The following is a 26,501-nucleotide window of genomic DNA, read 5'->3' as shown; positions in this document are numbered from 1 at the left end:
TATTTTTATTTTAGGTGACAATAAATTGGTAATTTGTAGATTTAGACATTTATAGACAGTTATTTATAATTCATTCTAATCTGTAAGTGATGGTCAGCCAGGCCTGTTTGAATATGTTGATATTTATCATCATTACTGTTTGCTACTCTCAGGTAAATTCCTTTATGTGACGAAGCCTGACAACTGGACCACACTAATGGCAGACTGGTCATCATTTCACAGTCCTCTACTTGAACCAACCAATAGCACACACCCCTGCAAGGTGAACAGTCAGTCAATGTGACTTTTCATTTCACATACTATATAGTTCAGGGGAATACTGTACATTCAAATGTATTATGAAACAAGGTGAATCTGTTTATGTGTGTGTGTGTGTGTGTGTGTGTGTGTGAGTGTAGGTGTCTGTGTGCGGGAATATTGTCTTTCTGCACCTGCTATTCCCACACAAAGTTACAAAATGTTTACATTTCAAGCACTTACACCTGTTCTGAATAAGTTCTAAGCATTTGATTTTGCATGTGCTTGTCCATACCCAGTGCATGAGTTTGCCAAAACGTTCAATGTATTGCACCTGTGTGTGTACAGTATGGCCTCTACTGTATCTAACAGTATGTCTGTGTGTTGGGGTTTATAGATGGTGATGTACACACATCAGTTTGGCCCACGCAGTGGGGGTCTGTCCGTGCTGGTTGCCGGGGAGAAGATCAACCCTGTGTGGGAGCGCGGTGGTTCACTGGGAGACCTGTGGGTCCGCGCCAAGGTGGACTTCGTTGTCAACAGCACCTTTCAGGTGAGCACTTGGAAAACAGAGCATGCTTGGAACATGGCTTTATTAAACTCATTATCTAAAACATAGATGTGCTTAAAGCAGGAGGGGTTTTCCTCAACAGTTCTCCAAACTGAGAAAATCTAAAGATTACTAGAACAAGCTTTCTGAGGAACATACTGCTGTCCTTATTACTCAATAACTTTTTCTTTCACATGCGGTAGATTTTGTTTGTTGGTGCGATCCGAGACCGGGAGTATGGGGGCATTGGTGTAGACAGCATCATGCTGTCGCCTGGCTGCCGCAGGTCAAACGGTGAGTGCTCAGCTCACAGCCTTCCGTCCTCCACACACCATGCTCAGGCTTGACTGCTGGACTCCCACCCCATATCTCTCTCCCATTCACTTCCTGTCACTATACTGTCCTGTTAATTAAAGGCATATAAAAGCCCAAAACATACTTAAAAAAGTTTGTGCCAACCATGTCCAATTTGCAATTTGACTCTTGGCATAAAGATTTTGTCTGTCTTTTTGCATGCATCATATGACTGACATAAAGAAAAAGAAAAGAGACCCTACCTTTTGGAGTTTATCATGATGCTTAGATAGATTAAAGCACAACATGACTCTCTTGGCAACACTTCTCTCCTGCTTAATGAGAGTGTCTGCATGCTTTGTGAGCACCCCCTACTGTACCAAGTTAGAAATGTCACTAAAATTACAGAAGACCGTATAGTGACTTTGTATTTAGTAACTGATGCTAAATCTGCATATTGAAATGTTAGATACAGTGGATTTGTGTTTCTGTTTGTGCATGTGTGTGGCATAATGGGACATAGTCATTAAGTGTGTGTGTGTGCCTATCTTTACAGATACTGCCCCAAAACCAGTATTTCCAAAACCCCCGCCTAATCCATGCACAAGTAAACTCGAGCTGTTTTGTGACTTTCAACCAGACTGCCCAGGAAACGAGGATGAAGCACAGTGTGGTTAGTGTGTTGGTGTGTGTGTGTGTGTGTGTGTATTCACCGCCGTACCTGATCCTTAATTTAAACAACCTGTGTTCATATATGCATGTATCTTATAAGTGTGTGTGTGTGTGTGTGTGTGTGTGTGTGTGGTTTGTGTGTGTGTATTTACCGCCGTACCTGATCCTTAATTTAAACAACCTGTGTTCATATATGCATGTATCTTGTGTGTGTGTGTGTGTGTGCGCAGGGGACTTCTCCTATGCCCAGGGCAGCTCTGGTTGGACAGACACTAGCATTGGCAGTCAGGGCTGGATGCTGACCTCTGACACTGGAGGTGAACTGTGTCTCTTAACTCCTTGCAATACTCCCCTGTGTAAACTACACATTCTAGAGTTTTACAGCTGCATATACAGCATATACCTGTAAATACAAAATGTTGTACAAATGAATTAATCATGTATTTATGTATCTGTCTGTCTGGCTGTGTGTGTGTGTGTGTGTGTGTGTTGTGTGTGTTTAGCGAAGTACTTGTCAGTCGTGGCGGCCCCTGGTCAGCAGCTGAGTGAGGCCCAGACCCGTACTCCTCTTCTGGGTCCCTCTGGCCCTTCCTGCTCTCTCTCCTTCTCCTACCGTCTCACAGGCAAAAACCCGCGCATTGGTATGCAACTTTACCCAAAACACACACACACACTTGGTTCAGATGTTCATATGTATTATACACACACACACTTGGTGTAGATGTGTACATATGGTTGTCTTTCAAATTCCCTCTGCACGCAATAGGACAGCGCTGAGTCCCATGCGTTTTCCCACCAGCGGAGCTAGTTGGCTAGTTCAAACTTTTGCCAACTTAAAACAAGCTTGACTCGTGTCACACTGTTGGCCAACAGCAACATCCATCTTCTTTGTTTTCAAGTAGCAGGGAATTCAAGCCAAACCGTTGCAACTCTGCCATCAATCATTATGCTAAGCCTGCCTAACGACTCTATACATGATTTGATTGGCCTGATAGAAGTTTAATTTTTCGAGCTCACAAGCCAACGGAGAGTTGCTAGACCTGGAAGCAAATGTAATTTGCTGCCGCTAGGGTGCGTCTGGATTTCTAGGCTATATTTTTTCATATTGTCTGGACATAGTGTGTTTCTCTGTGTGTGTGTGTGTGTGTGTGTGTGTGTGTGATTTATATGTCTGTTTTGTCCTGTTGTAGGAGATCTCTTTCTGAGTGTAGTGGACAGTGTGCTAGGCCCCCAGCCTAAGTTGTGGGAGTTTAGTGGGAGGACCTCGGAGAGTGCTGGAGACTGGCAGAACCACACAGTCTACATCGGGGCTCGCAGCCATCGCTTCCAGGTATAGACCCGCACTGCCAGTCTGGCTCAGATTGTTTATGTCCGATTTTTACTGACAATTGGTTGATGCACTTACCTCTTTGTATGCATTGCAGGTATTTGCATGCCTTTGTCTGCGTTTCTTTCACTCTGTAGATCCACTGATTAAATAATTCATTCATTCATTCATTTATTCATTTTTATTTCTCTTGTATTATCTCTCTCCCTCTCTTTTCAGCTTGAGTTCTCAGCTCGTGCCAAACAGCTTAGCGACGACTCTCAGATTGCAGTGAAAGATGTCCTCTTTGTCAGCTGTCATGCTGACAGCATCACCTCAACGGCTACAGGTGAGGTTCTGATTTGGGCTGAATGTGGCTGTTTCACCTCCAGCACTGGAACAGTCACTGAGCCCGTTTAATCAAGTGACATTGTGTTTTGTGTCTGTCTCTGATACATTCTTGTCCTCTTCACAGGAGTTTCGTGTAACTTTGAGGAGGATCTGTGTAGTTGGTACCAGGATCAAACCGACAACTATGACTGGGAACGTCTGACAGGGATGGATCACACCATTTCTGTTGGTAATGCATATTTAGCATGGGTCGTTATTGCCACACACTTCCAAGTGTTCTCAGATCCTTCCAGAGCCTTCTAGACAGTCAAACCTGCAGGACAATACACAAGTAATCAGATGGCAATTGTGTATGTTGTCATTATGTAATATGAATGTCTCTCTCATTCCTCCCACTCTTTCTCTCTTTCTCTTTCTCTCTCAAGGGTCTAGTATGGTGGTAGAGTTGTGGAGTCCATCTCTGCGTGGCCTGTCTGGCCGGCTGCTCTCATTCCCCCAGCCCACCACCACCAAAAGTTACTGCCTGTCCTTCTACTACAAGATTTATGGGCCACACACAGGTGAGTGCACAGTCTCTGCCCAAAACTCTGTATTAATAGGCAAAACTACTCTGCATTAATAACCAAAACTCTGCATTAATAATAATAATAATAATAATAATAATAATAATAATTTATTTATATAGGACTTTTCCAGCATATGGCACAAAGGGCCAGATGTACTAACGCGTTTGCGCCCACTTTAGGCGTATTTGTTTCGCGACGTGCGTGTAAAATCATTGCAAGGTATGTACAAACAGGCCGCAATGATGTAAAAGCGCAAACTGCCTGTCGCGGGAGCTGAACATGGCTAATTGCATTTTTTGGGTCATGCATATGCATTCATGGGAGGATCCAGGGGAAAGTGGGAGTTTAGCGTAAAGAGATGGGAGGGGAAGCGTAAAGAGTGCTTAATTATGTATTCCGCGGCATGTACAAAGACTGCTCCTGAAAGCGCACGTCTATTCTGCGCCTAAATACTTCCGCCTTGTAAAAGCAGGTGTTAATCCAAATTGCAGTTCAATGCGTCAATAAACCTTTCAAAGACAACAGAATCGCTATTTAGAGCACCAGTTTTGTAAGTATTTATACTATCAAAAGCAACCTTAACTTTCACGTCATTCACTTAAACTTTCCTACTTGCTAGATTTGACCAATTTTCCATAGCCTATATGTGCACAAGTACTTTGAGTAAAACTACAGATCTTCATTATCTCCCTGCTTGTTGACATCTTATCATGTATGGTATAATTTCATGATCGCTAAACGTTTGATTCTTTTTAATGTTGTCATCAGTTAACTTCATTCAACTGAGCTTGTATAGGCTCTGCCATTCAGTTGGGGACATTCGTAAATTGCGTTTATGGGTGGAGAAAGGTGAAGAAAGGCGCAGTTTACACTAGTTTGATAAATACGACATAAACTTGGGTCTGACAGCGTTCTCAATCTGCGGTTTGTCCATGACTCTGATAACGCTACGTTCGCAAATGTAGGTACATTTGTATGTAGGGGCAGCCGTGGCCTACTGGTTAGCACTTCGGACCTGTAACCGGAGGGTTGCCGGTTCGAACCCCGACCAGTAGGCATGGCTGAAGTGCCCTTGAGAAAGGCACCTAACCCCTCACTGCTCCCCTCGAAGCCATGTTGATGAGGCAGCTCACTGCTTATTAGTGTGTGCTTCACCTCACTGGACACTATGTGCTGTGTGTGTTTCAAATTCAGAGTATAAATACTTTCCCTTACGGGGATCAAAAGAGTATATATACTTATACTTATACATCTGGCCCAAAGTGATTTACAGACCAACAAATATAGGCTAGTGTTTTTTCAATGCACAGAGTGCACTAAAAGCACTCCATGCAGAAGACAAAAGATGCCGGACAGAGCAGCGTATTTGCAAGCGTACCCGACGTGACACCAAGACATAAAAAAGCAAATGAACAAAATACACACAAGACAAAACATGCCAGAAAAAAGCCACGTGATCGCTGGGTACATGTGCGCATATGAAAGTTTCAGGTGAGCACATGAAACTAAACTTTTAGATTTTTTTTTGCTCATACCCCCTTAGGGGCTCCATACATGTTAATCCAGTTGGTTGCATCTAACCGGCTGAAAAATGTTCAAGGGCAATGATGACTTGCGTGAAACCGCGGACAGCTATCTTTATAAATTATAACCAATGTCCTTTTAGGCAAGTCCCTCCTCTTGGCGTCCATATTGTAACGCTTTTTGGGCACTTATCGGGCATTTATTTCAGCAGAAATGTGCGCACAAAGGCTTTACGACACCAACCTTGCTCCAGCGGTGAGATCACAACACATGATTGGCACGATGTATTCACATGTCGACTTTTTTGCCGCGGAAGGGGCTGGATACTGTATGTGTAAACAACTGCCATATTGGCGTTACAATCTAACCCTATGTAGGCTATTTCTATGGAGGATTTTTTGAGTACTGTGTCTCCTCATTAGAAAGTTTCTGTTATAACTGACCATCCTGGAGGATTTACTGGCAGTCTGGAGAGCACTGGATACACAGAACAGTCTGGAGTCAAGAGCGATCTTGCAGATCAGCAGCTCGGTGGATTTTGACTGCGACAGTTTGTTGTTTCATGAGATCGTTGTTATCAGAGTTCCTTACTCAATTCACACTCCATAGGAAAAGGCCTTGATGTTCCTCTGTGGGTGCTTGTGACATCTATGGTTCATATGTCTTACAGTGACAATGTCAAGTGAATTACAATTGTTTTAATCAATTACACAGTAAATATTGTGCACCACATGTCATTTGTACACTGCAAAAAATGAATTCTAACCAAGTGTTATTAATCTTATATTAAGATTAAAAAATCTATTTGGTATTGTTTTTAGTATGAAAAGACTTACCTAGCGCCCTCTCAAAAGAACATTTTGACTTAATTTAAGAAGACTTTGACTTATTTTAAGGAGTCTTATCAAGACAAATTTGCTCAACGCACTGGCAGACAAATTTTCTTGTTTTTAGGACAAATTTGCTTAATGCACTGGCAGACAAATTTGCTTGTTTTCAGGATGAGATGTCTTAAAATAAGTCAATCTTTTTTTAAATTAAGTCAAATGTTTTCACAAGAAAGCGCTAGGTAAGTCTCTTTATACTGAAAACAATACCAACTAGTTTTTTTTTTATCTTGATATAAGATTAATAACACTTGGTTAGATTTTGTTAGATAAGCAGTTTTTGCAGTGTACACATTTACTCTTTAGCTGAAAGAGTGTCTCAGCTATCATGGGGTCATATTTGGTGGAGATTTAATATGAATTTACTTACCCTACAATGTGCTTTACAGTTGAACTGTAATGTGAAAAAGTGGCCCTATTGCACTATTATATTATGAAATGAATGTAACATGACAGTTCATTAGTGCTTTCGTTAGATGAAAGAGTTGACTGCATATATTTTAACCACAAATCAATATGTGCAACTGCTATACACACTTGACAAAGTGACAGAATGTTTACAAGCAGGTCATGCAGGCAGAGACAGAGTTCATACACACAAATACATGGATACACATACGAAGGGAGAGAGGGTTGACATACTTATCTAAAGTTCACAGACACTCTGGCTCTTCTCAGTTTACAAAATGACGGCCACAATGGAGTGGAGCTTACATCTTCAGAATGGAAATCTGTTGGAAGAGCGAGGAACTCAGTTTATAGAATCAGTGTTTACTGATGCAGGTGGAGCTAACGTTAGGAAGTAGGACATCTGGACTACTTTATATTATCTGGTTTTGGATCTGGTTTAAAACACACTGCTGCACACTGCAGAGTTTAAACACAACTTCTTGGTTCCAGTTATGTAGAAAATGAGCTAGTGGGTATTCATTCGGTCAATAAGACCTCTAAACAAGCAGCCATATATGGCCTGAGGTCCAACAAGGTTGTTGAAAATGGTAATTTCAATGTCGAGAGTCTCCTACCATAAGAGGCTCTGTGTACACTTATCAGTCACCTGAACCCGACTGGTTTGGCTTTAGTGGTGTGCACTACAGAGTAAGCTATGCATGAACACTATGGGATAATATGGAGAGGACAGTAAAAGCAGGGGGACATATTATCATTTCATCATTTTACCTTCCCAGTTAACTGTCCATCCATCCATTTATCCATCCATCCACCCTTTCATCCATACATGTGGTTCATCCGTGTGTCTCGGTTCCCCTCCTAGGTGGCCTGAATGTGAAGCTGCTCCATGCGGACGACGCTGAGGAATTGCTCTGGGCTCGCTCAGGAGCTCATGGTAATAGATGGCATGAGGGCTTGTGCTCAGTATCTTCTTCACTCAATTCCTACCAAGTGAGAGCTCACAGAATATACAACAAATATCCCACAGGGTCACCCAATCAAATAACACATTAAGAAATGATCTCTAGAATGTGTGCATGCACTGTACTGCACAATAGCTTACTGTTATTGATGTCAAATTGAAACAGAAACATTTTATGGCTGGATTCAATAAACATCAAAAACATTTTTGATAGTTTATCATGGTCATTGATTAATGAATATGGATATGATTAAAAAACAAAATAATAAAAGTGTGGTACTTTCATTGCTCTTTCTGTAGCTGGTGTTTGAAGCACAGCGTTTGTCCTTTGATGGCCTTGTGGCCATAGATGACATTACAATCGTGCCGGGCCTGTGCTCACTGCCCAGCCTGTGTTCGTTTGAGGGGCAGACGTGTGGCTACACGAGTACTAGCACTGGCTCTCCCCTCTGGGCACACCAGCGCGCCGGCGCCGGTCCCAACGGACCCAAAACAGACCACACCATGGAGACAGAAAATGGTCAGAAACATATCAAACATTGATCATAAATCATATGCTAATTTATGAAAATATTACCACTATACCACTATATTATCAGCCTGCATCATTGTTGTAGTTTGGCAAAAGTATTGCAAACATGACTTAGTTAACAGTAGGCTAATGTCTCTCTATATATATACAGTATATATATGTGGGTGTGTTGTGTTGTTTGTACTGCCTGTAGGTTTCTACATGGTGGCCAACACCGGAGCGGACGCTCTTCCTCGGGCCAGTGTGAGCACCCTCACCTCCTCGGTCCGCACAGCCTCCTCAAACACTGAATGTGTGCACTTTTGGTACCACACTGGAGGAGAAAAGCCTGGTAACAAAGACACAGAAATAGAATAATACAATAATAAAATACCATTTTCCCAGCCATATTTAGTATATTAAAGGGGTGGTTCAGGATTTTGGACATAGGAGCTCATTTCCAAGTTAGCAAGTGTGATATTTGTGGGTGTACTGTGGAGTGGGTAAGACTGTTTTTAGTGGCAGGCTAACACATACTGATGACACATACTTGCGCTAGCCTAGCACCCGCTAACTCTGCAACTAGGACTGGAGGAAACTGTTGCAAACGGTCTCCACTGATAAATATCACACTTGCTAACTTGGAAATGAAGTCCTATGTCCAAAATCCTGAACCACCCCTTTAAGCTATAGTATATTCATTTTAATTAAAAGCTGTATTTCTGGTGTGCTATGCATTAGTTATCATGCTTGCACACATGCAGTGTTTGTTTGTGCAATACATTTCAGACCAGGTTTGTTGGTGTGCTGTGGTGTTTATTTTTTTTACAGTAGTATAAATGACTGTGTATGATTGTTCTGTTGCTCAGGTTCTTTGAGTGTGTATGTGAAGCCAAAGTCTGGGGACCGGATAAAGATTTTCACCAATACCATCAACCAGGGAGACATGTGGCGCCATGCCAACGCCAACATCAGCATCACTCAGCAGAAGGACTATCAGGTAGTGTTTTATTACCTATGGGGTGAAACTCTTATTCTGCCACTCTGACAAAATGCAGATACATACCAGTACTTAACAAGTAATTTCATTTCACGCTGCAAGTCAATACTTCTCTCTCTCTCTCTCTCTCTCTCTCTCTCTCTCTCTCTCTCACTCTCTCTCTCTCTCTCTCTCTCTCTCTCTCTCTCTCTCTCTCTCTGTGTGTGTGTGTGTCATTTTCATCTGAGCTGCCCTCTCTATCTTAGTTGGAGTTTGAGGCTGAGGGTGCAGGGGGAGAGAGGACCCACATCGCCATTGATGATGTGATCTTCTCGGCTCACAGCTGTCATGCTAAGGGTGAGGCCTCTGGGAACAGTACTCTAAGAGGAACTGTTGTAGGGATCCCTGTTTTAAAGAGGGGGTAACACAGACATCTTTCAGATGGTTATCAGCCAAAAATCAGTTTATCACTCGATGAGAGTGACCTTGGGGACCCAAGGTTATGTGTTGAAAATTCGGTATTTAGCACTTTGAGTCCCTTTTCTGGTTTGTTTTGGATGGGTTAAAATTTTGACGATCCTGTCTCCCGATATTTTTGAATCGGACTAGTCAGATGGCTGCCTACAGGCATGCTCAAACATGTCCTAAAACAACCCTTAACGTTCATTTTCAAAACTGTGCAACTATGGTTAGTGGTGTTCGTTGATGTTCCAAAACAAGTAGTGCAGCGAAAATACAGTTTCTGTCGCTTTATTTGCCATTTTGTAAAATCCCATTGATTTCTGTTGGAAGACTCTTTGCACATTGATATTACTGCGCCACCGTCTATGCTTCCAGGCTCAAATATTGAGCGGAAGTTTTTGTGAGTCTGAAAAAATAGTTCCACAATAGCAAATAAGACGGCTGGAAATCATACTGTACATTGCGCCGATATATTTGATTTTAACCCATTTCACCCCATCGGTCAGAATTATGACCGAAAAAAAAATATGTACTTATAAGCCTCTAAAACTGTAACTGGGGAATATCCCAATACTCTTTCAGTAAATATTGAAACAATAGAGTGTTTCAATGAAATGTGTGCAGTGTCAAATGTTTTGAGTAAATTGTCACATGACCAGAGCTGTTTAAGAAGAGGATGACTGCCTCACAGCTCCCAAATAAAAGGTTTTTTAAAGTATGTTAAAATAAACATAGGACAAATATTTTTGTACACATGGTCTTTAAGGTGTCTAGTTATGATATATACATTTATAATTATTCAAATGTCTTTGGTGTGTTTGCAGAATGAGTAAACATGTTAACGGTCACAATAGTGACCGGTGGGATAGAATGTTGTATCTAGATGCACACATACTTTTACACCTACAAACACACACACATACACATACTCATACATACACACATACAGAGACATACACACACAAACATACACACACTCACACACAGATACACACACACATACATACTCACACACACATACACACAGATATACACACACATATTCACATATTCACACACACAGACACACACACACTCACAGACATACACACACACACACACACACACACACATATTCACACACACACACACACACACACACACACATGCACACACACACACATACACATATTCACACACACAGACATACACACACACTCACATACACACTCACACACACACAAATATACACACTCACACACACAGATACACACACACACACAGACATACACACTCACACATACACACACAAATACACACATACACACACAAATACACACATACACACACACACACACACAGATATACACTCACATACACAGATACATATACACACTCAGACATACACACTAACACACACACAGACACACACACAGACATACACACTCACACACACACAGATTAGGGATGTAACGATTACCGGTATAATGGTAAACCGCGATAATAAATGTAAATAAATAAATGTTGACGATAATAATTACCGTTTTCAATTCAAACATCAAGATTATCACTGTTGATTACCGCGGTGTGGAAACCGCGTGTTTAATCCTTCCCAGCTTCATCCGAGCCTGCTTTTGACATACAGTAGGCCTGGTACAATGGAACAAAACTGGTACCCTACTGATTCTGTTGTCTAATTGATGGTTTTAACTACGATTTGGATTAGGCTACACTTGATTTTAAAAGGCAGAACTTTTTTACCGCAAAATGTGCACTGTATCATGTAGCCACTCTGCTTCTTTTTATGTTCACGTCCACATTAAATCCATTCCACTCAAGTTATCAGGAGAATACAGTAGCCTAAAGTTTTATTTTGAACGCTTACTTTGGTCTCACTCATTGCATCCAAATAACAGAAATAGCAAACTCCAATTTATGGTAGGGTAAGTTAAGCTATAAGCACATAGCCAATTAAACATGAAAAAAAAGTGAACGGGACACTTTTTGAAACTATTTCAGCTTAGGCCAATCAGTGCTTTCTGAACATATTGAACACACTTTTAGAAATACCGTGATAATACCGAAAACCGTGATAATTTTGGTCACTATAACCGTGAGGTTAAATTTTCATACCGTTACATCCCTAACACAGATATACACACTCACACACACAGATACACACACACGCATGCACACAGACATACACACTCACACACACACAAATACACACACACACAGATATACACTCACACACACAGATATACACACTCAGACACACACACAGACATACACACTCACACGGTCACGGTAATAAAACTCACTTTTTCATCTACTTTTCTACATTTTAAAAAAAATAATAATTATTGATTACTTTAAAGGGTTGCTAATAACACATGATTTGCATATTTGCATGTCTAGGAAAAATTTGGGCTTAAATGGGTTAATAATCAACGAACACTACTAACCACTCGGTGAGTTGCACAGTTTTGAAAACGAACGTTAAGGGTTGTTTTAGGACATGTTTGAGCATGCCTGTAGGCAGCCACTCTGACTAGTCAAAGGCGATTCAAAATGAGACAGGACCAATCGTCAAAATGTCGGTGTCCACCACTCTAGTTCATCCAAAACAAACCAGAAAAGGGACTCAAAGTGCTAAATACTGGAATTTTCCTTTAAAGACAAATTTGGTATGTGTGTCTGTATGCTCTTCTGATTTCTTGCTTTTTTTCACTGCCCTCACCCCTGCTTTCTTTGGATGTTTGGTTTGTTTAAGACACACTGAGTTTCAGTCAGTCAGTGCATGTGTGTGTGGTCTATATAACTTGGCATGTGTTGTTTGATCTTGCAATGTATTCTGTATGACCTTGTGCTGTGCTGTGCTGTGTGTGTGTGTGCATGCGTGCTTGTGTACGTTAGGTACCGTTTGTGATCTGGAGCGAGGGCTGTGTGGCTGGTCGAACACCCAGAACCCGTCTCAAGATCAGCTAGACTGGGAAGTGACCAGTGCCTCTGGAGAATCTCGCCTGCCCACTCCATATGAAGACCACACACTGAAGACTGAGAAAGGTTAGGGTGTGTGTGTCTGTGTGTGTGTATTTGTTTGTTGTGTGTGTGTGTGTGTGTTTATTTTTGTGTGCATGGTTGTATGCCCATCCATATATCCCATCGGGTACTGTGCACATAATATACTCCATTCTGCATGTTTAGGTAATTTCCTGTTCCTGCCCAGTACTACTCGGACTCCTGCTTCCTCTAAGGCCTGGCTGCTAGGCCCACACCTGCCCCCTACCGACATTTCCTGCCTGCGCTTCTGGCTCCATCGACAGGGCAGCTGTAAGATCAGTAACACACCCTCATTACTTTTCAAAAAAATCCCTGTTCCTTTACACTATTTATCAACACCTCTCCCCAATGCATCCTGTTTACCCATGTCTCTGTCAAGGCAGTCCCAACAATTGCTATCCCTCCCTACACCCCTACTTCTCTGGATCTACATGTGTTCATCTAAGCCAGGGCTAGATACAACGCTTTTCCATGACTCAGGCTTAAGACCACCATTGTACAATCAGTCGGACATATCTAACCGAGTGACTATGACTGAGAACCTAAAGGGCACACCCACAACCTGTGCTAGATGTACATGGCTGCAGGGATGAGAAAGGAGGAACAGCCTTGTAGAGTTGTGATATACTGTTGGAATGAAGATAGCTAAAAGAACAACAGTCTTGTAGAATTGAGATATACTGTTGGAATGAAGATAGCTGAAAGAACAACAGTCTTGTAGAATTGAGATATACTGTTGGAATGAAGATAGCTAAAAGAACAACAGTCTTGTAGAATTGTGATATACTGTTGGAATGAAGATAGCTGAAAGAACAACAGTCTTGTAGAATTGTGATATACTGTTGGAATGAAGATAGCTGAAAGAACAACAGTCTTGTAGAATTGTAATTGGAATGAAGATAGCTGATGCAATAGTGCATGATCTGTGCTTTTGCAATGATTGAGAAATACATGAATGAGTCGCTATAAACTCTGAAATGATTTAAACATGGCATTCTTTCATGAAAAATATAACAAATCTTTCTCTGTATTCCACTCACAGTAAAAAGTTGTAAAGACAAAAATGAATCTGCAAACACTGTGTTTACTATGTATCTCATAACAATGTACACTTAAGGGAAGTCATCAGGGAAATGCAAATATGATTTTTAAGAGACTGAAAGAATTTGTTAGATTTGACCTCTGACCTTTGGACTCTCACATGTGACTCTGCAGCTGGCAAACTGCGGGTGCTGCGTCTGGCTCTGGGGCTGGAACATGAGCTGTTTGTTGCCCCGGAGGGTGTGAGCTCTGACTGGATTAGACATGACCTCAACATTACTTCTGCTGAGGAGTTCCAGGTGAATCATCCATGCAGACACGTACATAAGCATACATACATACATGCATGTACTTTCAGACACAAACATACACACACACACACACAGACACACACACACACACACACACACATATATACACACAACAGCAGAAATACACACAAGCGTATCCCTGTGCATATTCTGCATACTGAAACAATTATACAGATCATAGCATTCTAAACATTCAGGCTCTGTGTGTTGTGTATTTGTCATGTTCTCTCTCTGTGTGTGTGTGTGTGTGTGTGTGTGTGTGTGTATGTTTTCATCTGGTGTAGATTGTATTTGAGGGCACCACTGGAACTGAGGGTGTGACGGCCCTGGATGACATTGAGTTCAAGGAGGGGGTGTCCTGCTCTGATATCATCAAGCCACCCCCAAGTAAGACCCTCTTAAACTGTCTCTTATCAATTTCTTATTCAAAACAGTTTATTTTATGCAGTCACTTCTCATCTCCAGACTCATTCCTTATGTGGTGATTATTTAACCAATAGCGTGCACTTTGTCTGACATTTTTCACACAATGAAGTCATTGTAATGAGACCATCCACACAATCAGTAATTATCATAGTAAAATAACTAATCAGTAATTTGTTGGATCCATACACGTTCAGCATTGCATGGAATGAATGTAGTAATGAACCAAACAGAGCCAGAGAAATCATCAGTACTTAGTTCAGGGTCGGACTGGGAACAAAATTCGGCTACCTTCGTTACTAACCTACCAGTTGATACTTTTTACTAGCATCGACTCGCGATTGATTGTGCATCTAATGTAACACTCGGTGGAGAGACTTCCACTTTCCAAGTTTCACTTTCACTGTCGCTTGTGAGCTAAAAAGGCTTGGGAAATACTTTGAAGTTCCTTTTGAGTCCAAACATGAATAGGTTTTCTTTAACCTGTGCTACACTTTTCCACCAAGTTGTCGCGAAAATTTTAGGCTACCGGTACCCAGTTTTTTTATGTTGACAGACAAACTGCACTACAGTAGCCTACATGGTGCAGTAAATGGAAGCTCTTCAGAAGCGTGCAACTAACGCCTACAAAACCAATATATTTATGGAATAAAACTAGACACCTCTAATTGCTGTTTACGGTTAAACTGCGATGATGTGAAAACCAGCCAGCGGAGGGCACTTATATAGCCAAGGCTACCATGCATGGACTCGTAGGCTTTATAGAGACTTTCTAATGTGGAGACACAGCACTCAAAAATCAGAGACTTTCAATGTGGAGAAAGCACTCAAAAAATACTAGAAATTTGTCACGCCAATATGGCCGTTGTCTACACATATCCAACCCCTTCCTCGGCAAAACGTCGACATGTGCATACATTGAGCCAATCATGAGGTGTGATGTGAATACATTGAGCCAATCATATGGTGTGTTGTGAAGACATCGTGCCAATCATGTGTGATCTTGCCGCTGGAGCCGAGATTGGTGTCGTGAAAGCCTTAAGAAAGCACGCCGCATTTCTGCCGAAATGGATGCCCGACGAGTGCCCAAAAAGCGTTGTCATATGGCCGCCGAGTGGAGGGACTTGCCTAAAAGGACTTTGGCTATATTTCCCCACAAACCAAGCGGCTGCTTGGACAAATCCACTTGAGGGGTGGGGCAGGGGGCGCGATCGTAACACACACTGAACCTTAGGAGTGTGCATTGGCACTGCCCTCACGATTCGATTCGATTATGATTCACCAGGTAACGATTCGATTCAATTAGATTCTACGATGCATTGCGATGCATCAAAATTCTACTGCACACAACAAGGCAAATTTTGAGGTCATGAGGCAATAAGCAGTCAGATATTGAACAACAGATTTTATTGGCTGGTGTGTGTATTATCACTCTCCTGTATCTTTGACATAAATATCATTAAATAAAATAAAATTGAATGGTACAGGGTATTAGGTATGGCATTTTAATACGTTTAATAATTTAAACACATTGTAAAACTTAAAGCCAAAATTTGGAGACATCCATGCATGTCGAAATTTGCTGCAAATTCAAAACTGGATTAGGCCTACTCTGGAACGACTAACTGTACAGGGGACTGCTTTACACCTTTCTGTTTGGTAAGGTCAGCTGTTTATTCTGATATATGGTTTGTTATGTTGAACGAAGGGTTTGTGAAATATCCCACCGATATGAATGGGTAGAGAGATGGGCGCAGAACCTTCAGTAGAATTTATGATTAAATTGAATTATGAATTATATTATTTACTTTTGTCATGAACCGTTCACCACAGCAATTAACGGCTAACATTGTTTAAAAGCTGAGAAAAAGCTCTTAAAAGACTAATTTGCGTTGTGAATGCTTATTTTGACAGGCGATAGGCTGAAAAAAAATCGTTATTAGTCTGACGCAAAACAGAGTATTGAAAGAAGGGGACACCAGAGCCCGTCTACGGAGAGCCTTGCCACTCCGTATTAAGTCCCATTGTACCGAATTTTGGATGCAGTTCCACCAGAGTTCCACTGGGGGCGATCGCCATGAGTGCAGAATGAATGGGAGTCAATGGAGCTAGAAGGCTAAATTTGTCTCTTTCACCTGATTGTCATTGTCAAATCTCAGATTTGATTGTAGTTTGTATAACTTCAACATGGGTTATAGGTCAAAAGTTGAATGAACGAGTACTTATGTCCTTTTGATTTCTTACAGGTTGGGTCGTTGTTGCACATAACACGCTAGCATTGTGCTAATGAATGACGTCATTGACACATTTGAAAGGCTTTTTAGAACAATTAAGTGACTTTAAAAAATTTAATACTCAACCAAGTGTAACCTCCCCTTTCGAATACAATATTCAAATTACTTGAAAAAAAAAAAGTATAACCAGAGAAAAGTGGATTTTGAGGGGTACAGCTCCATAGACCTCCATGCATTCTGCACCCGTGGACGAGCGCCCTCATGTGGAACCATAGAAGGAACTGCAACCAGTTCAGAAACCGGAAGTTTTCCGAGAGTGGCCGTTCTCCCCTTATTAGACATTCTCTGGGGACACCAAGGCCACCGTGGCCTGTAAACCTCTGATTTTCAAAGGGGCATCGCGGCCAACTCAATTCCTACCCTGCACATACTGCACACACAGTAACGAAGTCAACTCAGCATGCCAACGATCGACATGGTTCGTGAAAGTTAGTTGTATTGCCAACGTGCTTGATTTTAGTGTGGCAGGTTTTACACACCGTGTACGTCTTGTCTAGTTTCCCATTAACTTTGTAGAATCCGAAATGTGCCCAGATGTCCGCTTTCCAAGCATTGGGTGCGTTTTTAATTACCCACGTTCATCTCCCTCCGTCATCTTGATTCTAGTGTTGTTATGCTAGCTAGTGCTGCCCATAGACAGTAAAAGAAATGGACGAACAGACTCCGTCGTTCTCAATGGGAGGGCACTGAATCAAATAGAACGAGTTTTTAGTTGGTCCCCCCAGTACTGCACAGACTCGCGCTTAACTTCGTGACGTTAGCCATCGAACTGAATCTTGTAACTCATATGATAGATACACAGAAATTCTTCTCACACTTCCTTCGCCTTCAAAGTTAAAAAAATTTTTATGCATTATTATTAATATCATCCTCACAAGTGATATCACGTCGTGTTAATATTGAAACTACCACACATGATCATCTTCAAAAACAGTCATGGTAAAACAAAACAAAAAAGTTATAACCTGAAGCTAATCTTCTTTCCACTTTTCTGACCTACGGTCAATCCATCGAAAACCTCTGAAATGATTATCGTTAGACTACCTAACGGTAAAACTACTGTTTTTCATTAGGTTTACTTGCCTCTATGCTTTACCTTAACATACAATGCTATTGTAGGCTACATAGCTTTGTTCACGAAGTTTCCGGCTGGCTGGACTACGCTTCTTATCCAAACAATACGGTTATCTCCTTTGGTGCGTTAGCTTCCCTTCAACCGACATGCTAAACATTCTTCTTACGGGAACCTAACGCTACGCATTTAGGTAGTCGAGTCTTGTTTTGCCTTTTATTGTTTATGTAGATTACACAGAAGCTACAATATCGGCACAGGATATATGCTATATGAAGTTATGGTATTTCAAAAACATCCTAAAATGAATGGGCTTCTATTAGCCTGGAAACCTCTCTGACTTCGCAGAGAGTCTGGCCTCTGGTCTGGCCTAGATCCATAGGCGTTCGTTTATTTCCGGGTGGGAGGGCACAGTTTAAGGTTTAAAATCATTGGAGTTCCTTTGAACCGCTTTGAACCAATCACTAACAACCGGTGTTTCGTCATACAGAGAAGTTTCTCTGCAGCACGCCCATGACAAGCACGGGTGCATCTTATCAGCAAACAATCACACGTTTCATCTGCGTAACTCTCGCCAAAATGCATCATATAGTGTTTTGTGAATGTACCCAAGTCAAACTTTCATATAAATGTATAAGCACGCCCAAAGCCCACTTTTAATCTTGTATGCGTTGTCGCTTTTGTGAAATGACCTTTGAATGGGATTCCTATAGGGCTACTACTTTTTTGATACAATCGCGTCAAAATCGCTATTTTTCAAACAAGGCTCGACACAACATGAAACTTTGTTCGAAGTATCATCAGTGTCTCTACACATGAACTCGAGCATTGAGAACATTGTTGGTGTACACAGAGTTTACTGCCATCTTGCAAGGAGTGAGTTGTCCAAAATCTTTTTTTTTAGTAAACAATGTGTGCACGAACAATGTTCTTAATGCTTGAGTTCATATGTAGAGACACTGATGATGCTTCGATCAAAGTTTCAAGTTATGTCGAGCCTTAGTGTTTAAAAAAAATAGCGATTTTGACGCGACCATGTAGCCTACTAAACTACAGTTCGACTCGGGTACGTGCGTAGCCTATTTCAAGTGACAAAATCTATAAAGTTTAGCTGACGATATAACATCCTACTCCACTGTGACTTCGTTCATGACACTCCTGTTAGGCTAAACTATTATTCACATTTGCTCAAAGATTTCATTAGTATAAATCCTTTTCGCTCCCTACGTTAATGTATTCCAAGCGATCTGCTTCTGGGGGGGGACGTAGTAATTGAAACACCATGCCTGGGTACGCAATCACTCTCAGGGACGCCCTCTGTTCGCTGATTGGTCGGCTGCCCAACTACCGAAGTAAACGAGTGTGAATCCACCTATTCCAGACGGAGTACTGTCAAGGGGGAAGGCGAATTCCCGCAAGTAGAAGAATCGACGTAGGCTGGAGGGACCACCTCTCTGCTAACTCCCATAGAAGCCCATTCATTCTACTCGATTTTTTGAAATACCATAACTTCATATAACATATATCCCAGCCGATATTGTAGCTTCTGTGTAATCCACATAAACACTACAAAGGCAAAACAGACTCCACTACCTCGTCCGTAACGTTGGTTACCCGTAAGAAGAATGGTTAGCTTGTTCGGTTGAGGGAAGCTAGCTTTGACGTAATGTCTCTTTCGCCTAGGAGATAACCGTATTGTTTGGATAAGAAGCTCAGTCCACCTTACTGTCTATGACGGTAACTCATAAGCAAAACCTAGCATACACCTAATCGTATGTTAAGGTAAAGCATTACACAGAGGCAACCTAATAATAATAAAAAGCAAACCTAATCATTTTTCTGAGGTTTTCGATGGATTGACCGTGAGGGTCGGAAAAGTGGAAAGAAGATTAGCTTCAAGGCTATAACTTTTTTGTTTTGTTGACTGTTTTGAAGATGATCATGTATGGTAGCTTCAACATTAACACGACTTGGTGAGGATGATATTAATAATAATACATAAATAAATGTTTAACTTTGATGACTTTGAAGGCGAAGGAAGTGTGAGAAGAATTTCTGTGTATCTATCATATGAGTTACAAGATTCAGTTCGATGGCTAACGTCATGAAGTTAAGTGTGAGTCTGCGCAGTACTGGGGGGACCAACTGAAAAATCGTTCTATTTGACTCAGTGCCCTCCCATTGAAAATGACGGAGTCTGTTCGTCCATTTCTTTTACTGTCTATGAGTACTGTAGGGAGAAGAAATCGACCGGAAGTAAGTAGGCAGGCCGAGGTCAGGCTAGGCTTCTATGGGGGTTAGCAGAGAAGTGGTCCCTCCAGCCACCATTGTTTCTTCTACTTCCGGGAATTCGCCTGCCCCCTTGGTGCTGCAGCTTAGCATGTAGCTACAGGCTGCGCATGTCATTACAACGTTGCTCTGGAAATGCCCCCAGAAGTAATTGAAACTTCACAACTTTATTGTCCACTCAAGGCCAGAAAATAAACAGTGACATAATCGATTATGGCACGTTGCCGCATCGATGCTGAATTGTGCATGCCCGGCATTACAATGCATCGCCGAATCGATTATTGTTGACACCACTACTGAACCTGTCATAAATAGGCCAAAATGATTGACCTGTCACCCCCCAATCCAAATGGATGCAACTGCATTTATAGGCTAAGCCTAGGTCTGTACATGACGGGCCGCAAATAGGCTAAATAACTTAAAAAAATAAAAGAAAATCCTGGAGGTCACCGGCCCACATGTGGACCGGCCCACCGGTCATTTGTCCGGTTCTACAGATTACCAGTCCGAGCCTGACTTAATTCCAATCAGGGAGGCAGTCCTGAGAACAGACACATTGCAGCCAAGAAACCTGTTAGACTCATCAAACTCAACTAACAAGTAACAAGTCTGCTCTAATTTATGATAGACTGTGTTTACATGGACTTAAGTATCCTGGCTTTGATCATATGTTTCCATTAACACAGATTAATATTCCTGTATACATGATAATTTCTAGTATCCTGGTTACCAACAATAGAGTTCTGTATATATAGCTAGCAACTATCTGGGATGAAGGTGTACATGAAACAGTATCCCGGTTTCTTTCGGAGTATTCCAGGTAGGTTAACCGGATTTCTCAAAATTGGGATATGGCCTTATCTGGGGTTCTGAAATCAGGATATGATGTTTATATCCGCAAACGCAAAATCTTAATACTTCAAAATCCTGATCATAACCGGAATACTGAAATGCATGTAAACACAGTCACTTTAAAAGACTCCTCACTGTCACCAGTAACATTGATGAGGGCACAGTCATCATGACAGAGAGTATTTATGCAGTGAGCGCTTGGTCTGAGTGAGTCTTCTTACGGTGCCTCTACAGCTGCCTCACCCCCAAGTGCTGCGGGAGGTATCGCTGCGTCCATCATCGTGGGGCTGCTGCTGCTGGGGGCATTTGCGGCCATCATGTACTTCTACCTGCGAGTGCGGGAGAGGATCAAAGCCACCACTCAGTCCGAGATTAGCGGCGGAATCAGTAATGAAGTTTATGAGTCAGCGTCAGTGGTGAGTTAAAGCAGTTAAACTATTTCTATGTCAAGTGTTGAAGCAAAATAACCTTCAGGAAACATGTGTAGGACAGCCTGAAACATGTGTCACTGTGAAACACATTTAAGATGCTATGCATTAGTGTTCATTTGGTACATTTGTAGTGATATATTGATACATCAGTAGAATGGCAGTATGCAATTAATGTAGACTACATTTCTTGTGATTTCTATAACTGACAGTCTCATGCTTTCCGTCATTGTGTGCAGTGTGCTTTATATCTATCTGCAGCTCCTATAACTCATAAATAAACTAACACACACACACACACACACACACACACAAAAAAAAACATTATTTGCATTGTATATCATCAATGCCAGCTGTCTGAAAATACAAATGACCGCTATCTGTGTACCAATGGCCTTGGTTGATTCTTCCTGCCTGTTTGTATGTTTCCATCCTGCAGCAAGGCCATGGACCTGCCTCTCCCAGCAGTTCACACGTAGATGTGGTCGGTTTTGGGAATAAAATGTATGCAGAGGTGAGTGCAACTTGGAAAATGGCCTTCTCAAAAACCACATGTTAGACTGGCTTTGATTGAGTTCTGTCAATTATCTCTGTGAATATACAAGAGGACACTGCCCATTTCACTTAAAGGGATATTCCACCATTTGGGGTATTACACTCATTTTCCACCTCCCCTTGAGTTAAACAATTGATTTTTACCTTTCTCCAGTTCATCCAGCCGTTCTCTGAGTCTGGCGATACCACTTTTAGCTCCAGCCTAGCATAGATCATTGAATCCGATTAGACCATTAGCATATCGCCTGCTAGCATCACGTTTAAAAGTGACTAAGATTTCCGGTATATTTCCTATTTAAAACTTGTCTCCTCTCAAGTTAGAAAGTGTAATAAGACCAATGGAAAATAAAACGTAGCGATTTTCTAGGCTGATTTGACATGGAACTATACTCTCATTCAGCCGTAATAATCCAGTCACTAACCAATTTGTCTGCTGCAGCTTAACCTTGTTGCTGGAAGTTAGCATACAGGGTCTTTTTTCAGGTGCTGGATGATATCATTGTGCTGCTGTGCCCATGGTGTTCCTTGATTATTACGCTGGAATGAGAGTATAGTTCCATCAATTGTTCAAAAATCAATTGTTTAACTCAAGGGGAGGTAGAAAATGACTGTAATTCCCCAAATGGTGGAATATCCCTTTAATTGAAATACACTGGTGTTTATTTTCATTCACAAACACTATTATCCTGTCATTATATTCATGCACATCTCTCTCTCTCTCTCCACACTTCAAGACCTCTGAGGAAACACCATAGAGAAACTGTGGGTGGTTTTGATGAGGTTTTGCTGCCACCTACTGGTCACCTGTGTGCCTGTGATATGATTTTACCACTGATGTGATTTAACCACCAACCATGTGGGACAGTCTGACCTAATAGATGAATCTCATGCGTTGTACTATATTAATACCAACACACATACAATGGGCTGCTGCAGATGAGTGTGGATAACCTTTGTTGTGGAATTAATTCAGTAATTAGACTATCGAGTAACCAGACTGTACATCAAATTGCACTTATGTTTTTATTAATGTTGTCTTTACTCTTGGTTCTACTTACATGTTATGTTGAAGGTAAATAACGTCCATCGTGTCATTTTCATATAAATCATAAACTATTTGGTGCATGCAGCACAATAACACTTCAACAGACCACTGTGACTGCAATTCCTTTCAATACAACTCTCATCTGTAATCGACGATTGGCTCTGAGGTTTCAGACTCCATCAGGCTGTGCAGGTTTCAAAACACTGAACAGGGGTTTCAACTAAAAGATGAGAACAGTGTCAGGATGGTGGGATAACCTGCTTAGACTCCTGTCACATGGGAATGTAAACAGTGACAATGTAAATTTGTTCACACTCCTGAAATTAATTTGGATTTTTTAATTTGAATTATAAAATAAAACAGTCCTACCACCAGGGCTGGTTCTAGCCTACCACGTTTGGGTGGGCTGATGTATTTAGATGTATTTGAAATACGTATTTAATTACTTTACATATTTTGTCATTTGTATTTTGCAGGATTGGAAAAAATCAAATGTAGTTTGTAACAAAATACTTTGAGGGGTTGTATTTAGAGTATTTCAAATACTTAAATACTTCTCTGTTATTTTTTTTCTTTAAAAAGCCAACAGGACAGCATGAAATGTGAACCCATTTTTCCTTTTTCTTGCAGTAGTATGCCACATTTTGTCCTATAGAAATAAATGTGACTTGACTTAAAAGTTAAAAGTAAAAACTTTTCTCTTCTGTGTGCGGGTGTGTGTTGCGGCGGTGGAGATGGGAGTTGGATGGCCTTGGTGGAGGGGAGTGAGGAACCAGTGACGCATAGGGCAATTTATACAACCCTCCCTGACTGCCTTATTCGTTGGTTCCAGCGTTACAATCATGTCAGCTGCATGACATTTCATGACTTGTCGCTTGCAGACGCTTGCAGATTTGTCACTTTTTGATATGGAGACAAAATATTCCAAAACATATTTTTTCACCAAAAAACAATGGTCACGAAGAAAGAAGAAATGACAAACATCAGTTGAAGCGTACGTTTTAATCTGACCAGAAGAATAAGCTAGGCTACATTCATTCTTTTGCGATGTCATTACATCACCAAAAGTATTGGTTTCACCAAAAATATTTGGCAGTAGTTTCAAACTACCGAAATATCCACCTATAAAATATTTTGATACAAAATAGCAGTCAATGAGTGGAGTGCACGCACATCTACAAAATTTAAACAGGTGCTGGGCTTAGCCGACAATTTAAAAATAACAGTGTGCGGGTATCTTTTTATTTTACAAAATATGCAGCCATTTTCTTCAAACCAATAGGGTAGATTGATCTAATGTTGGACATTTTTTGCTTTTCTGACTTCTGTAGTAGGCTATATTAGGTTACAATGTGAGGACAACATATTAAATCCACATTCAATTTTGGTGACAGGACCCTACAGCTTTGGCTTTCCCAGTTTCACTGGCATTCATTATTTTGGGGAGGAGCCACACCCACTGGAGTGATAGGTGTCCCACATTAGGACAATTCAGTATAAAAAAAACTAATTATAGTGGATGGAATCCACTATCTTGAAATCTCCTGGCTTCTTCTTCTTATAACCTTTTCTTTTTACCTTTTCAAGAATGAATGTGACTCTAACCGCTTAACGTACAGACATGTTGAAATAACCATTGTGTAGGTCTGGAGTGGGGCAAGAGAGTTGTTATTTCAGATTTGTTTTAAAAGTTTATACTTTTTGAGAAATAGGGGATTAAAAATGTTAAAACGCTCATTTTTCCCCCATAGACTTGAATGGCTGTGATGTAATAATGACCTAAAGCCAGCTGCGCTCGTTAAGCTCCCAGAGTAGTTCCCAGGCTAATCAGAACACTGGCACAGGTGTCACCTGTGAATCCAACTGTCTCAGTTTCTAGTGGAAATACCATTGAAATCCTGTTGATCTGTAGTTAGAATTTCAACGTTGCTTCAATATTAATGAAGGGTGCAAAAGTGATGTAGAATAAATGTTGCAAATGTTGATTCAATGATTTTAACGTTGACAAAGTAATGTAACATAGATTCAATGACTAATTGTTATCTGGGTGCAGAATGAGCAGTCATCAACACCAACTGAAAGCCTCGTTTTGCAGGTAGTCTTGCATTGCATACAATTAGGCTTTCTCTGAACTACATTTTCCAAAGGCCAGCTTTCGTGCTTGTGTCACAACTTCAGAACGGCTTGACGCACAAGCTTCAAATTTGGTGTGAACATTTGTATATGGACTCAACGATGAAGTCAAATGTCAAGGTCAAACCCACCTTGAGTGTGATATCTCAAGAATGCCTGATACACAAGGTTTTTTGGTACGAGGGTTTGTATAAACTCAAAGATTAAGTGATTCAATGGGTTTTTTTTTTTCAGGAATCTCCCCACCAACATTAACCCAGCAGCTTTCCATCCACTATTGTAATTCCTTTGGGATTACATTTTTAGTTACAAAAATACTATTTTGTATTTGAAATACATATTTGAAATATATACTGTATATCATAAATACTGTCCATCCTTGTCCATATAACCATATTATCTATTATCCACAGTTATCAGGTTCTGTACGAAAACAAACTTTTTGGCAGGGAAATGCATACCTCAGAGAAATCAAAAATCAAAAACACTTTAAAGTCTTTATTGCAATGAAACAAATTTCAGACTTCAAAGCAATCCTGCTGTATGTAATGCCAGTGGTTTTACACCCATTAATTGTACAAAAAGCTAAAGAACAAAAGTTTCATACTGTAAACATCTTATATACACTGAATTGTTAAAACCCCATAAAAGTTATTTTGTATGAAAAACAATCCTATTGTTGAGTGCTATAGTGATCTGTCCTCTGGCAATCAACATCCATTTTTTTTTCAATATAATTTCTGAATATATCTTAAATGAATTGGACTGTCTCTGGATCCACATTTCACTGCACAAAAGACTACCCTGTTGGGTGCAGTTGTACTCAATGTAGTCTTACAAATGAAACACTAAATGTGTTTTGGGGTGCCAACAATTCCACACATACTCAGAACTTCACTGGAGGGAAGACAGGGTATACAGTGTAAGCATTTGCTGAAATGAGTAGCCTACTTGCTCCAACAGTGTACAGTATGTGTGTGTGTGTATGTACAGTATGTATATATAGTTCTGGAAAAAATTGAGAGACCACTGCACATGTTTCTGATGTCATCCTACAGTTGCTGAGTGACATTTGAATAAGTTGACGGTAATATTCAAACAGTGGTCTCTTCATTTTCTTTCCTCCAGAGCTTTATATTACAGTAATACACACACATTCAGGGTAGGAATTTCACGGCGGCCATGGACGGCCATGGCCGTCGTAGCCCCTTGGGTTGGCCGTGAGGCCCCTTTGAAAATCAGAGGTTTACAGGCCACGGTGGCCTTGGTGCCCCCTTCTTTCAATATTCTGCTTTGCGTCCTACT

General features: G+C 41.0%; 1 protein-coding gene across 1 annotated transcript in view; it reads left to right on the top strand.

Moving 5' to 3' along the window:
• The window catches only part of mamdc4 (MAM domain containing 4), a 29,523-nt gene extending 5,774 nt beyond the window's left edge, over window positions 1-23,749 (top strand). Inside the window, exons 8-29 of the mRNA XM_048259680.1 lie at window positions 153-262; window positions 635-790; window positions 991-1,081; window positions 1,638-1,754; window positions 1,984-2,070; window positions 2,257-2,394; window positions 2,944-3,083; window positions 3,300-3,408; window positions 3,535-3,639; window positions 3,836-3,970; window positions 7,661-7,788; window positions 8,060-8,279; window positions 8,485-8,622; window positions 9,140-9,270; window positions 9,516-9,606; window positions 12,607-12,756; window positions 12,898-13,023; window positions 13,969-14,093; window positions 14,390-14,492; window positions 21,270-21,451; window positions 21,903-21,977; window positions 22,753-23,749. Of these exons, the coding sequence (XP_048115637.1) occupies window positions 153-262; window positions 635-790; window positions 991-1,081; window positions 1,638-1,754; window positions 1,984-2,070; window positions 2,257-2,394; window positions 2,944-3,083; window positions 3,300-3,408; window positions 3,535-3,639; window positions 3,836-3,970; window positions 7,661-7,788; window positions 8,060-8,279; window positions 8,485-8,622; window positions 9,140-9,270; window positions 9,516-9,606; window positions 12,607-12,756; window positions 12,898-13,023; window positions 13,969-14,093; window positions 14,390-14,492; window positions 21,270-21,451; window positions 21,903-21,977; window positions 22,753-22,773 (2,678 nt within the window). The 3' untranslated portion in view covers window positions 22,774-23,749. The remainder of the gene's footprint in view (window positions 1-152; window positions 263-634; window positions 791-990; window positions 1,082-1,637; window positions 1,755-1,983; window positions 2,071-2,256; window positions 2,395-2,943; window positions 3,084-3,299; window positions 3,409-3,534; window positions 3,640-3,835; window positions 3,971-7,660; window positions 7,789-8,059; window positions 8,280-8,484; window positions 8,623-9,139; window positions 9,271-9,515; window positions 9,607-12,606; window positions 12,757-12,897; window positions 13,024-13,968; window positions 14,094-14,389; window positions 14,493-21,269; window positions 21,452-21,902; window positions 21,978-22,752) is intronic.
• Window positions 23,750-26,501: the final 2,752 nt, after the last annotated feature.

Source organism: Alosa alosa, chromosome 12 (assembly GCF_017589495.1).
Source record: "Alosa alosa isolate M-15738 ecotype Scorff River chromosome 12, AALO_Geno_1.1, whole genome shotgun sequence".
NCBI classification, from domain to species: Eukaryota; Metazoa; Chordata; class Actinopteri; order Clupeiformes; family Clupeidae; genus Alosa; species Alosa alosa.
Note: the sequence above shows the minus strand (reverse complement) of the source record. Positions and strands in the feature narration are given on the sequence as shown.